Below are 13,300 nucleotides of genomic sequence, written 5' to 3' on the forward strand. Positions count from 1 at the left end.
AATATGCTTTATAAGTTATAAGTATATGAAACTATAGTTGTGCTGAACACAATTGGGCAAGTAAAATAGTTAGAAACATTGTGTTAATAAATGGCAGATGTTTTAATGTTGCATAAATACGACAAACGATACACTTGGCATTAGCAAGAAACAACATTTTCTGTCAGACATACTAAAGACTTGCTAAATTGAAATAAATACACTTCAGCTAGAAAAGAGCAACATTTCTGCATCTGTATAAATGGTTAAAGTGTAAACAACAGGATATCAGCAAAAATAATCACTCTTTTTCTCTATATTAGTGTTTGGTCTACATGTAAGACCAAAGATATTGTTGTTGCCTAGTAGTTTCATTTAGGTCATGGTTATTGGAGAGATATGAGATTTTAGAGTCACGATGGAAGGAAAAACAGTTCTGTTAGTGACAAAAGAGGTCTTTGAAGCATCTAATTTCTCTTCACGAAGGACTCATACAGGGAGGTGAGCTGGGCCTTCAGGTCCTGTGCGTAGGGATCCAGCTTTTCTTTCAGGTCTTCAGCGTAGGGTGTGAGACTCTGCTGGACCATCTGGGCTCTCTCTCTGATCTGGGCCTGAAGATCCTCAGCCAGAGGGGTCACGGTCTTCTGGAACTCCTGCAGACGCTGGTCCACTTTCTCCTTGATCTCAGCAGTGTAGGGCTCCAGCTGAGCCTGCAGCTCCTTCACGCTCTGCTCCATGTTTCCTCTCAGCTCCTCGCTCTTCTGGAGCAGAGTGGCCTTCAGGGTCTCAGAATCCAGGGAGTCAGCATATGGAGCCATGGCCGTCCTGAGCTGCTCCACTCTCTGCTGGATCTGGCTCTTGAGGTTGTCAGCATAGGGCTCCAGTTTGTCTCTCACGCTGATCAGGTCCTGGTCCAGACGCTCTCTCAACACTTCAGCCTCCTTGGTGATTTTGGTCATCAGCTCTTCAGTCAGAGGATCTATCTGTTTCTTGAGGGTGACGGCATATTCGCTGGCCATATCGGCACTCAAAGTCCATCATCCAGTGCCATGCTGTCAGTGCCGCTCCCCCCAGTCACTTCAGCCTGCTGTCACATGATGTTGTGCTTTGAACCTACTGATACCGAGTCTCCATACAAATGGATCTCCACAGAAATCACAGAGTCATGGTGTATTCAGTGGGTATTATAACATTTAGCATTTAGCTCAGTATCAGCTGTTAGCTTTAAATAATAGTATTTCAGAAAATGAACCCGATTTTTGAATTTAGTTCATTTGTCAAAATAATTCACAGATGATCAGTGACTGATTAATTTTAGTTTACTTTATTTAATATCACATTAAATAATGGCTTTTTAAAGAAAGTGGCAGAAAAGTTTAAAGTGTTTTTTTTTCTTCATATTTTTAATTAGGCACTATAAAATTATGACCTTTGTGCCGCCAGTTAGTTCAGATTGGGATGTGAACTTTGAACTGAGGGTGTATGGGGATAGTTGTCTTATACATATGGCAGCATCCCCTTTCCGTTTTGTTTTTCAATATTTTATGTTGTAAAACATTTTATATTAAATTTTTTATTTTTTTTGGCAATTTACTTTATACACCAAAAAGAAACAAGGAAAAAAAGAAACAGTTTTGTCATGGTATATTCAGTAGAAAAGTTATGACTTGAGAAAGTGATTTTAATGAATGGGGACTGAGCCTTTCAAGCTTCAATATATGGAACAGCTCCATAAAAGTATCATAATAGACCAGGTCTCAAGCCACAGGATATGTTTATATGTGACAAGTTGAAACAACCAAAAATAATAAGATAATAATGTCTCAACTCAATTTAATTGTAATTGCATGGAAAAGTGCAACAAGTACATTATTTAAAATATCTCCTTTTTGTGTTTCACAGAAGAAAAAAGTCATATAGTACAGGTTTGGAATGACATGGGGATGAGTAAATTATGACAGAATTTTCATTTTTGAGTGAACTATTTCTTTAAGTGCTTGTGAATAAAAATAGCAACATAGGAAACACTAAGCATTAAATATAGTCATGCTTGTGTTGGGTTACATGAGCTATTTTTCTGATTTAGATGGTCTGTGACTGTGGAAAGGTGATCGATTGTTCAGATTAAGGACAATGGTGCTTTTGTTGACTAGTTTTTGTTGACCAAATTCCATGGGGATTTCGAAAAAGAACGTTTATTTCATAAAATAACTAATAACAAATGTATTAAAAAGATTCTTTAAATGCTATTATTAGTACGTTTGAAATTTTAACACATCACATTCACTTAGACTGTATATGTTTAGAGTACATAATTTAATGTCATCAGTTGTGTTGAGCTTTGATTTGCATGGGTGAGCAGCTGTTTTCACATGAAGAAAACTACTACTTAGTGTACTAGTTTACACTAAGTGGCTGGTTCAGCAGACACACCTCTCCCGTCATTCAGCCAGCATGGAGGGGCAGAGTCCACTTACAACACTTCAACTGGATATCTTGATTTCCTCCACAAATAAACAACATTTACTGTAACCTTGGGCATTCAGAGCACAGATCACAGTGTGACCTAGATGCATGTAAATAGAATACAAAGGAATTTCTACTTGTACATTGGTAAACATACAGTCATGTTTCTGTCCTGGATTATTGTTGGTACGATCTGAGCATTATTTATTTATTTGTCCGTGAGTGTTTGCAGTGGCATGGATGCCCATTGAAGCTTACAGTGACAAATGCATTACTGTCACAAATACACAAGGAGTTTGACTTAAACAAGCTGTGTTTTGCACTGCCAGACATCTAGACGTCATCCACAGATTGGCATTGTGCTAATGCATGCAGGCAAGCACATGTTCGTTTGGCCACTGTCGGCAAAGACAGTGCCTCCTTCACTGATGAACCGATTAGATATCTGAGGCTTTGATAAAGAAAGGTCAGCATATGCATACAAAGACTTGTTTGTGTACTTAGGTTGTGCCTGAGTTGATGCAACACAAACTGGAGCATGTGTGTTTGTGACATACAAAAGATACGTAGAATTCACTTAATAATCACTTAATAACCCTTTATGGTGTTGACTCTAGGTAACAACCCGACTTTTTTCATTTTTCAAGATAAAAATGGTAAAATGTGATATAAAATGCTAATGACTTATTAACCAATAGAAAGCTTTTTCTTTGTCACAACATATTCTGGAGGTCATTTTAACATCTTTGTGTGCTGTGGAGACTGCACAGTTCTGCTTTGAAGAACTTTTTTAAATAGATTTTTTTTTTTTTTTTGATTGACTCATTCGTTAATGACTCACCTTCATTTTACATTTAGAGTAAAAAATGATTTATTTGTATGATTTTGTGTTTCTTAGAAGTGATGGATACAGTGGATGTAACCACTATAAAGAAAACTGCAAATATGATACTGATATGAACTACCAGTAATTAGAGTATAAGTACATTGTCTGCTTAAAGGGATAGTTCCCTCAAAAATGAAAATTACCCTATGATTTATCCTCAAGCCATCCTAGGTGTAAATAACTGTTTTCTTTGTTCAGAGTTATATTAAAAAATGTCCTGGCTCTTCCAAGCTTTATAATGGCAGTGAATGGGTGTTTATATTCAACAGTCCAATAGAAGTCTAATAATAGAAGTCCATCCATCATAAAAACAAGTGCTCCACATGGCTCTGGGGATATAATAAAGGCCTCCTGAACTGTGTTTTTGTACAAAAAAAAATAATATCCATATTCAAAACTTTATAGACCATAATCTTTAGCTTCTGCAAACTGTTGTATGCATTATATCTACCTTTTTAGCATTATTTGTAAGTAATTGGCTGGGAGCCCCTTTGATTAGATTCTGTCACAGCAGTTGAAGTCGGTTACTCTACTGCTGAGTGTATTAAAACTGTTTAATATCCTTGTTCATCACTGATTGTATAACAATAGAATAGAATAGAATAGAATAGAATAGAATAGAATAGAATGATGCACAGTTTTAAAGGGCAAGCTAACAACTACAGTGGGACACTTGCTTCACCATGTGGTGATCCTCAGTTTATTTGTGAAAATAGACCACTATCAAAAACACATGCATGTTATTATGGATATTATAGTATGCATTGACATCTAGAAAAGTGAAAAATTTAAGTTAGTACAAATGCTAGAGCACTGGTACTCAACCAGTGGTCAGAGTGTGTGTGTGTGTTTGTGTGTGAACTTGTTTTTACTACTTTGTGAGGAGCAAAAGACCACACAAAGATTTGAAAATTAGGAAAGTTTGACTTTGTGGGGTCCTTAAATCTGACCCCACAAAAACAAGATATTTTATATAAGACTATAAAATTACTACTATCGTCCAAATACAGCAAACCTACCAGTCCCTGAAAACATTCTTATATTTAAATGGGCCATTCTATAGAATTGGTGCAAACTGCTGTCCCATAACCAAAAAAATAAAATTAAAAAAAACATTTAAAAAAGCATTAAAAAGCAAGTATTCAAATCTTAGATGTTTATTAAGATCCTACTATTATCTATTGAAACCCACAATACTATTTAAAATATTAGTAAGCGTAATATATAAAATCATCATTTATCGGGTACTTTCGATTGGGAAGTGCTGTCTCGAACCCTAACCCCTAAATTTCAACTTGTGAAAATTATATTGGAATAATTTTTGTTCCATTGTTGTTTTTAAAAGTATCTTTTTGATTCTTTAGTAAAAAAAAAATTGTTATTTTATATTTTCTTTGTAAATCATGAAACTTTATGTAAAAAACAAATGTGTCCCACATTTTTCATGTCACTACCGAAGTGTATGTTTTAATCCATTGGCTGAGACTGATTTTAAGTACACTCCTAAATTTATGATCGGGAAATATTCTTGTGTCCCCCTCTCTCATATATACAAGGTGTGAGTAGATAGGTGACATAATTTTGAGTTAAATGTGTTCAAAAATTTGAAAAATCTGTGTGTAACTTTAAGGAACGTCACTACCAAACACCTTTTTTTCTGCAATTAAGCACACTTTTTTGGGAGTTATTCCATAACGTTTAGTTTTTATATGTGTACCACTGTTCACAACTGTGCTAGCTAACCATGTGCTGATTAGCATCTTTGAGCAAGGTTCAAAAGTATCTAAAATTGTCACTACTGAAACAGTCACTACTGAAACATTTGGTAGAGTTTCGGGTAGTGACATCTTTGTTTTTTTTGTTTTTTGGGAGTTATCCCATAGAATTGTCACTACTGAAACAGTCACGACCGAAACATGTCATCATTTTTTTGGTAGTGAGAAAAGGGAATACACAATCCTCATATTTGGGGGAAATAAACAAAATTTTAGTACAGTTATGCTTTTTTTTTGTATTTTAGTATGTTTTAGTAGTGTTTTAGTATGCGAGTTAAAATTTTGTAATGTGATGTAGTTGCTACCAATTATTGTATTACTGTCACTACCGAAAATGTGCAGTCACTACCGAAACATAAACATATACTAAATTTATACTGAATTATCAACTAAGATGTTATGATAGTTTTTGGTTCAATGCATATTCCAACTAATGAATCCTTAACTTTGAAATCAATATGATCAACTTTTTGCCTTTTACAAAGAAAAAATCTGATTAAAAATACAACAAATCTCATAAATTACACTTGAAATATTGTTAAAAATGTAATTGTTATTGATTTACCTCTGAAAAAAAAATTTATAAAATAGCAAAAAATATATTTACAATGCAGATGTAAGCAAAATCGTAATAGGTCAATATAACCCTTCTAATTAAATTATTATTACTGTGTTTCGGTAGTGACAAATTTGGGGAGAGGACAAATATTCTGAATATATATCTGAAAATACAATATGAGAATTAACTGCACAATTACTAGAAATGTGTACCTTGGATATTATACAATTTGCATATATACAAATTTTTTGGAAAAAGACAAAACATTTTCAAGACATTTCCAACTCTGACTTTGGACCAATTCTGTACAACACATGCCAGGTGCACTGTAGGAAAATGTCTAAGCAATCATCAGGTATTTGCATGTATGTATGTCTCAAATGTTTTCAAAACTAAATCAATGAACCAGCAAAGTTTCTTCAGTTCTTAACCGAAACCTTGTGACTTCATAGATAATTAAGATAAGTACCTAAACCCACACTTTGAACCCATGCCAGATTTAAAGATTACAGGATTTCCGACAATAGTTCATCTGTACATTGACAACATTGTGTTAATGACAGTAGCAGTGTTGTTTCTTCACAAATATTCAGAGATTTCTCTCAACTATGTAAAAAAGTGTTTCGTTTCTGCCTTCTTTATAAACTTTATTCACCTGAAGAGATGATGAAGAGATGCTGGTTCATGTGTCAAAAACAATGTAAAACTCAGGATGATTTACTTTCTTTTATGTTTATGCTCCTAATAAGCTCAACAAGAAACCAATATAAATCAATTTCAACTTGCTCGGTGTGAGTCAGTACCAATCTTACAAACACATTATAATATTGATTCTTAGTTTATTCATAACTATAGGAACTATTGCAGAACAAATGAAGAGCATGAAGAGCAAATTTACTCCTTAGTCAGTATACTAACTAATATGTATGACTATATAACGCTCCGGTTACTGACGTAACCTCGGTTCCCTGAGATAAGGGAACGAGCGTTGTGTATGGGTAAACTCCTGTTTACTCTGTTACTGAAGCCTGATTTGTTCACGTTTGTGTAGCTGCGTAAACCAATGTCGCTTTAGCCCACCAGAAAGGGCGGAGCCAACGTGTATATAAATCGGCTTGCAGCGCCATTTCATCAGAATCATTCAACTGAAGCGACAGTCATCAATTTGTGTGCAGCTTATAGCACGGCAAGTGACACAGCGCCCGTTCCCTTATCTCAGGGAACCGAGATTACGTCAGTAACCGGAGCGTTCCCTTTCGAACGTTCACTTCACGTTGTGTATGGAGAACGAATCCAATCACCGTGCTATGAGCAGAAGCAGACTAAGCCACTCTGCGAGCCCAGTTCTGGAGCACTTATGTTAAGGGCCCTTAGAGAACATGAGCCAACAGAGTCCCAAGCGTAGCTGAGGACTTTGGACATAGTTATTTCCACCATAGGGGAAATAAGCAGTTTAAGCAGTTTAAACCATAAAATCCATGCCTGGAGAGCAGGGACATCTAGGCTGTAGAATCTGGCAAACGTGGACGGCGATGACCAGCCTGCGGCCGCACATACCTCACCAATAGAGATTCCGCTGGACCAAGCCCAGGAGGAGGCCATTCCTCTAGTGGAGTGGGCCCTCACACCTATGGGGCATTGCAAACCTTCTGAGGCATAAGCCAAGGCTATAGCATCAATTATCCAGTGGGATAGTCTTTGCTTTGTAACCGGCAGCCCCTTAGAGTGGCCTCCAAAGCAAACGAAAAGCTGCTCTGACTGTCTGAACAGGCTGGAGCGTTCAAGATATATTCTCAGGGCCCTGACGGGGCAGAGAACATTGGGACCCTGCTTACAATCTGCAGCGGGGAGCGCCAGAAGGGTAATTACCTGGGCTGTTGAGAGCACCTTCGGAACATATCCATGTCTAGGCTTGAGGACGACTTTAGAGTCGCTGGGCCCAAACTCCAGACAGGAAGCACTGGTTGACAGTGCTTGTAAGTCACCCACTCGCTTGACCGATGCTAGTGTCAGTAGCAGAGCGGTTTTCAGCGACAAAGGGCGTAGTTCGGCCAAATGTAGTGGCTCAAAGGGAGGACCCCGTAGGGCCCTAAAGACTATTGTCAAGTCTCAGATCGGTACGGTCTGAGGACGAGGAGGGTTTAATCTCCGGGCACCCTTCAAGAACTTACTACGATCAGATCGTTTCTGCCGATCGAGTGGCCAGCTTCGAGGGAATGAGAGGAGGGTTTAATCTCCGGGCACCCTTCAAGAACTTACTACGATCAGATCGTTTCTGCCAATCGAGTGGCCAGCTTCGAGGGAATGATTCGCTGTGATAGCTGCCACGTAAACTCTGAGTGTGGAAGGGGCGCGCCCGTTGTCCAACAACTCTTGTAGAAAGGATAGCACGTGGGACACGTCACAAGATACCGGGTCCAAGCTTTGCGAAAGACTGACCATTTCAGGGCATAAAGGCGTCTTGTAGACGGTGCTGTAGCCTCTAAAATGGTATCACTCACTCGCTGGGAGCTGCGTAAGCTCCCGTCGAGGCTCCGTACATGAAGGCTCCTCAGCTCTGACTGGGGATGCCAAATCATGCTTTTTGCCTGCGAGAGAAGATCTCGTCTCAGTGGTATCGGCCACAGGGCTGATACTGAGAGCTGCACTAACTCGGGGAACCAAACCTGGTTCCTCCAGAGTGGGTCCACCAAGAGAACTGAGCATTTCGTCTCCCTGACCCGTTTGATGACCTGTGGATGCAGGGCTATCGGGGGGGAAGCGTACAGGTGAGCACTGGGCCAATCGTGGACCAGAGCATCTCGCTGTATCGAGAAATAAGTTGGGCAGTGAGAGCTGTCTTTTGAGGCGAAAAGGTCTACCTCTGCCTTCCCAAAGACAGACCAGATTTCTTGAACCATTTGAGGATGTAGGGTCCATTCTCCTGGAGCCACATTGCCTCTGGACAGCATGTCTGCACCATGGTTCAGACTGCCCGGCAAGTGAACCGCTTTTAGAGAAAGTTCGTTCTGTCAGTTCGCCTTGGCCATTGATGTAGGCTACTACTGTCGTGTTGTCCGAACGGACCAGGCCATGGTGTCTGTGTAAGGCCGGCAGGAAGGTTTTCAGGGCCAGAAAAAACTGCTAGGAGCTCTAGACAGTTTATATACATGCGCCTTTCCAGGGCTGACCAGGAGCAGGAGGCTGGATTGCCCTCCAACAAAGCTCTCCAACCTGAGTTGGAAGTGTCTGTCATAACCACCTTCCTCTTGGAGGTCCCAACCATATGCCTTGCTGAAACAGGCGTGAAGTTGTCCAAGGGGCCACAGCTTTGATACAGCGATGGTCTACCTTGATATAAAAGCAACCCAGGTGCCAAGCATGGTACGGGACTCTGGCTGTGAGCCAAAATTGGAGAGGCCGCATGTGAAGCAGGCCCAAGGGAATCACAGAGGAGGCGGCCGCCATGAGGCCAAGCAGTCTCTGAAAAACCTTGAGGGGACGAGGCGTTCCCGGTTTTTGGGACAGCGCCAGTCACTGAATAGTCAAGGACTGTTCTGGCGTGACCCAAGCCTGCATCTGGCCAGAGTCCAAAATTGTCCCCACAAAGACAACTTGCTGTCTAGGTGACAAATTACTCTTTTTTTGAAGGTTGATGTTCAACCCGAGGCACTTCAAGTGGCTGAGTAACAGCGCTCAGTGAGCGACTAATTCCTGTTCTGATTTGGCCAGGATCAGCCAGTTGTCGAGGTAGTTGAGTATGCGGATTCCCATCTGCCTCAGGGGAAAGAGCCACGTCTATGAACTTTGTAAAAGTGCGAGGGGCCAGAGACAGTCCAAATGGTAGGACTGTATATTGGTAGGCCACGCCATCGAACACGAATCTCAAGAACGGCCTGTGATGGGGGGGCTATGTGTATGTGAAAGTAAGCATCTTTCAGGTCCACTGTTAAAAACCAGTCCTCGGGGCAAATGTGCGCGAGCATCTGTTTGATAGTTAACATCATGAATGGCCGGCGCATAAGCGAGCGATTCAGATGTTTGAGATCCTGAATTGGTCTCAGCCCACCATCTTTTTTGGGATCAAGGATGTAGCAGCTGTAAAAGCCTGACTCGCTGTAGGTACTATTTCTATAGCACCTTTTGCAAGCAGTGTTTGCACTTTGTGTCGGAGAACGTGTTCGTTGTCCTGAACCGAAGTGTGAATAATACCTCTGAAATGAGCTGGCCTGCGAGCAAACTGGAGCGAGTAGCCTCGTTGAATTGTTTTTAGAACCCAGTTTGACACGCCCGGTATGGCTGGCCAGGCCTTGAACCTGGATGCAAGTGGATCTAATTTTGCGAATGAAAGTTCGCCGCAAGGGGGCGGGGAACTGATATCCACGTGTGTAAATGTGGGAAGAGGAAATTCGCTCTTTTGAGTATTTGGGTCCGCTATCACAGCGGTAAAACATTCGGGTACATGCTGCACCTGCAGGGCGTGACCCGTGGGAAACAAAACTCCATCGCTCAGAGGTGTTCAGAGGGATGGAGGGTGAAAGCGAGCTGCTTTTGAGGGAGTTCCGGCCGAGGCGAGAACTGACCCTTTCCTCTTCCTTTCTGACGGGTCAGGACGGCTTTTGGGGCTCAGAGTCCAGCACTAGTCGAGGGCATGGGCCTTGGCGCTTCGGGTAAGGAAACCGCTTTTCCGTCCGGGGGCGCTGCTGAAGCCTGGGCTCAGACTTCTGAGGCTGAGGCGGCGCCAGCTTTGCGGGCTGAGTGGATGGAGCTTTCTGGCAGCTAGCAGCCGCAGCACCAGAGCGCTTAGGGAGGAAGTAACGGAGCGCTTGCGACGTCTTCTGAGCCTCTGAAAAGCGCTGTGCAAACCCATCCACAGTGGGGCCAAAGAGGCCATTCGGCGAGACCGGAGAATCAAGGAAGGTCATCTTCTCGGCATCCCTTATTTCAGTGAGGTTCAGCCACCTTTGGCTGAAAGGTGCTCCAACACCACCAGTCTGGCCATGGTCTTGCCGATAGCCTGAGCTGTGGCTTTCGTAGCGCAGAGAGCCAAATCAGTTGCAATCAGCTCTTTGAAAGCATCCTGATGTTGGCCAGACTCGTCCATATCACTGAGAAGTTTGGCCTGAAACACTTGTAGGACTGCCATCGTATGCAGCGCCGATCCGGCCTGACCGGCTGCTGCATACGCCCTGTTGGCCAGAGCCGAAGTGGTCCTGCAGGGCTTCGAGGGATGCACTGTATAGGCCTTTAATACCAGGGCAGACGGCGGACACAAGTGAGCAGCTACCGCCTCCTCCAGAGGGGGAAGTTTGCTATAGCCTTTTTCCTCAGCGCCTTCAACAGTGGTGAGAGCTGCTGAAGAGGAGGAGCTAACTCGGGCCGAATAGGGGGCGCACCACGTCTTGGTCAGTTCTTCGTGAACCGCAGGCAAGAACGGGGCGGGCTGCTGTCGGGAAGGCGGCTGACGGTGTCCCGGCAGGAACCACTCTTCTAAAAAGCCATGGGCGGGCTCATCTGGAGCCAACCACTCGAGACCCAGATCCTCCACCACCTTGGAGAGAACATGGATCAGCTCGCTGTTCGTTTTCGGCTGCGATGGTTGGAATGAAGGGAGGGCTTAGGGCTCATCGCCGGAATCGCAGCATCCTTCAGCGTCTGATGCCGTCAAGGACATTAAGTCGTCGATGGCAATCTTTTCCATGGAAGCACCAAAGGAAACCAAGCCACTCACTGCAGAGGAGGGGCGTTGATCCTCTCGTGTGAAGCACACCGGCGCGATGAGGTCAGAGCGGAGAAAGAGGGACACGCAGGCACTGGGCTGACGTGACACCGCTCGCGCCCATTGAGAGAGAGCCACTGCTCCGCTGTTTCTTTCTCTTAGGAGAGAAAGAAAATGGGAGAGCAGAGCCAGAGGTACCGCCTTCAGTGAAGAAGGTGATACGCGAGCGGAGACTGGACAAACTCATGTTCTCACAATGAGAACATGAGCTGTCAGCGAGCACAGCCTCTGTGTGGCCGCTGCCCAGGCAGGTGACACACTCGCTGCGGCGCGACATTTGCAACAACGTGCGCTGGAAATTTGCTCTAATTTGCTCTTTTAGAAAGCGCCGGATGGCTGCAGGGGAGACTCGTCCTCTGCCAGGGCTCTTCGACGGGGGCAAGCGGGTTGAGCTTATTTCCGTCTTTTTTCTGCGGCTTCTTGCAGAGTCAGCGAAGAGATGATCCTCGTCGCTGAAGGAGAAGATTCTTATGAAATGGTACTGCGAGCCGACTTATGTACACGTCGGCTCCGCCCTTTTCTGGCAGGCTAAAGCGCCATTGGTTTGTGCAGCTACACAAACGTAAACAACTCAGGCTTCAGTAACAGAGTAAACAGGAGTTTACCCATACACAACATGAAGTGAACGTTCGAAAGGGAGCTAGTTTGTAGTTAAAAATTAATAACTGGGATAGTACACTATTATATTATTATAAACCCAAACAAGATGTTTCTTGCTGTTTACCACAAAAATACATTATTCATTAATGTTATTCTCCATGATTTTCACTTTATAATGATTTTCCAGATTATAGAAGAATATGTTAACACTCAAGTCAATACTGATAGATATCACATTTTTTATCAGTAAAGACTATAATAAAGTAATTTATCTACTATTAGAATATTATTGGTCATGATTAGAAAAGAACTCCTGAAGAAGCCAAAAGACACACATCATACATCATATAATTTTGTGAGGTAACTACACTCATAGTGATTTTCAATCAGGGGCCGGATGCACACAAATCTTCTTAAGAGAGAAGTTAAGAAATGTCTTAAGGTAAATTCCAAAAAGTTCGTATGAACTTCATGAAATATGCAATTCTTGAAATATTCTTAAGAAATTCTCAGATATGTTCTTTGGTGTTATCTGATCGTATATTCATAACACTATTTTCGTTGCAACCGTTTGACGGGTGTTCAACACTCTTAATGTGCTGTGTATTTTGTAATGAATCTTTGCTTAAAAACATTAGCGAGCATATGTACAGTTGACAGAAGCAACATTTATATAGGCCTATTTAAATTATAAAAGGTTATGTCACAGTCATAATAAAAAGTTTGGAAGACCGTGACCAACTAAAGTTAAAAAATAACTTTAAAAGTAAATCATCCAGAGCAGTTGTGTGAGTCATACAGCCTGAGGGGACATTCTCACAGAACCTGCACATCAACTCAAAAACATGAGGCACTGCAAAGTACACAACTCCATTACTTAAGTGAAAGTACAGATACTGCTGGTCAAATATCACTCCATTACAAGTAAAAGTTGTAAAGACAGATTTGTACTTAAGTAAAAGTACAGAAGTACTTGCTTTTAAAAGTACTTAAGTACCAAAAGTAAATTTCCTTTTTTATGTCAATGCACTGTTTTATTATTGTTGTATGTAATACTTGCAATACCTCTGAAGCAATTTACAATACAATACACCTACTGAATACACTGACTCGCTTGTAGTATCTTTGGAATAAAGAGCTTTTAGAATGTTAAAAACCTATGGTGGAAAAACAAAACAAACAAAAATTATTATTATTTAACACCCCTACCCACCCCCACAAAAGCAGGATGGTAGTGATCTCACACAGCTCTGGACACATCTATGTGTAACCATTCA

The 13,300-nt window shown here is 41.8% G+C and overlaps 1 protein-coding gene across 1 annotated transcript in view; it reads right to left on the reverse strand.

Annotated features, from left to right (window-relative positions):
- Positions 1 to 309: 309 nt before the first annotated feature.
- The window catches only part of LOC107699540 (apolipoprotein A-I-like), a 15,066-nt gene continuing 2,075 nt past the window's right edge, over positions 310 to 13,300 (reverse strand). Inside the window, exons 2-3 of the mRNA XM_016500835.1 lie at positions 11,459 to 11,462; positions 310 to 1,008 (exon numbers count right to left, since the gene is read on the reverse strand). Coding sequence (XP_016356321.1) covers positions 447 to 998 — 552 coding nt within the window. The 5' untranslated portion in view covers positions 999 to 1,008; positions 11,459 to 11,462 and the 3' untranslated portion in view covers positions 310 to 446. The remainder of the gene's footprint in view (positions 1,009 to 11,458; positions 11,463 to 13,300) is intronic.

The sequence above is a fragment of the Sinocyclocheilus anshuiensis genome, unplaced genomic scaffold (genome assembly GCF_001515605.1).
Source record: "Sinocyclocheilus anshuiensis isolate Anshui unplaced genomic scaffold, SAMN03320099.WGS_v1.1 scaffold670, whole genome shotgun sequence".
In the NCBI taxonomy this organism is placed as follows: domain Eukaryota; kingdom Metazoa; phylum Chordata; class Actinopteri; order Cypriniformes; family Cyprinidae; genus Sinocyclocheilus; species Sinocyclocheilus anshuiensis.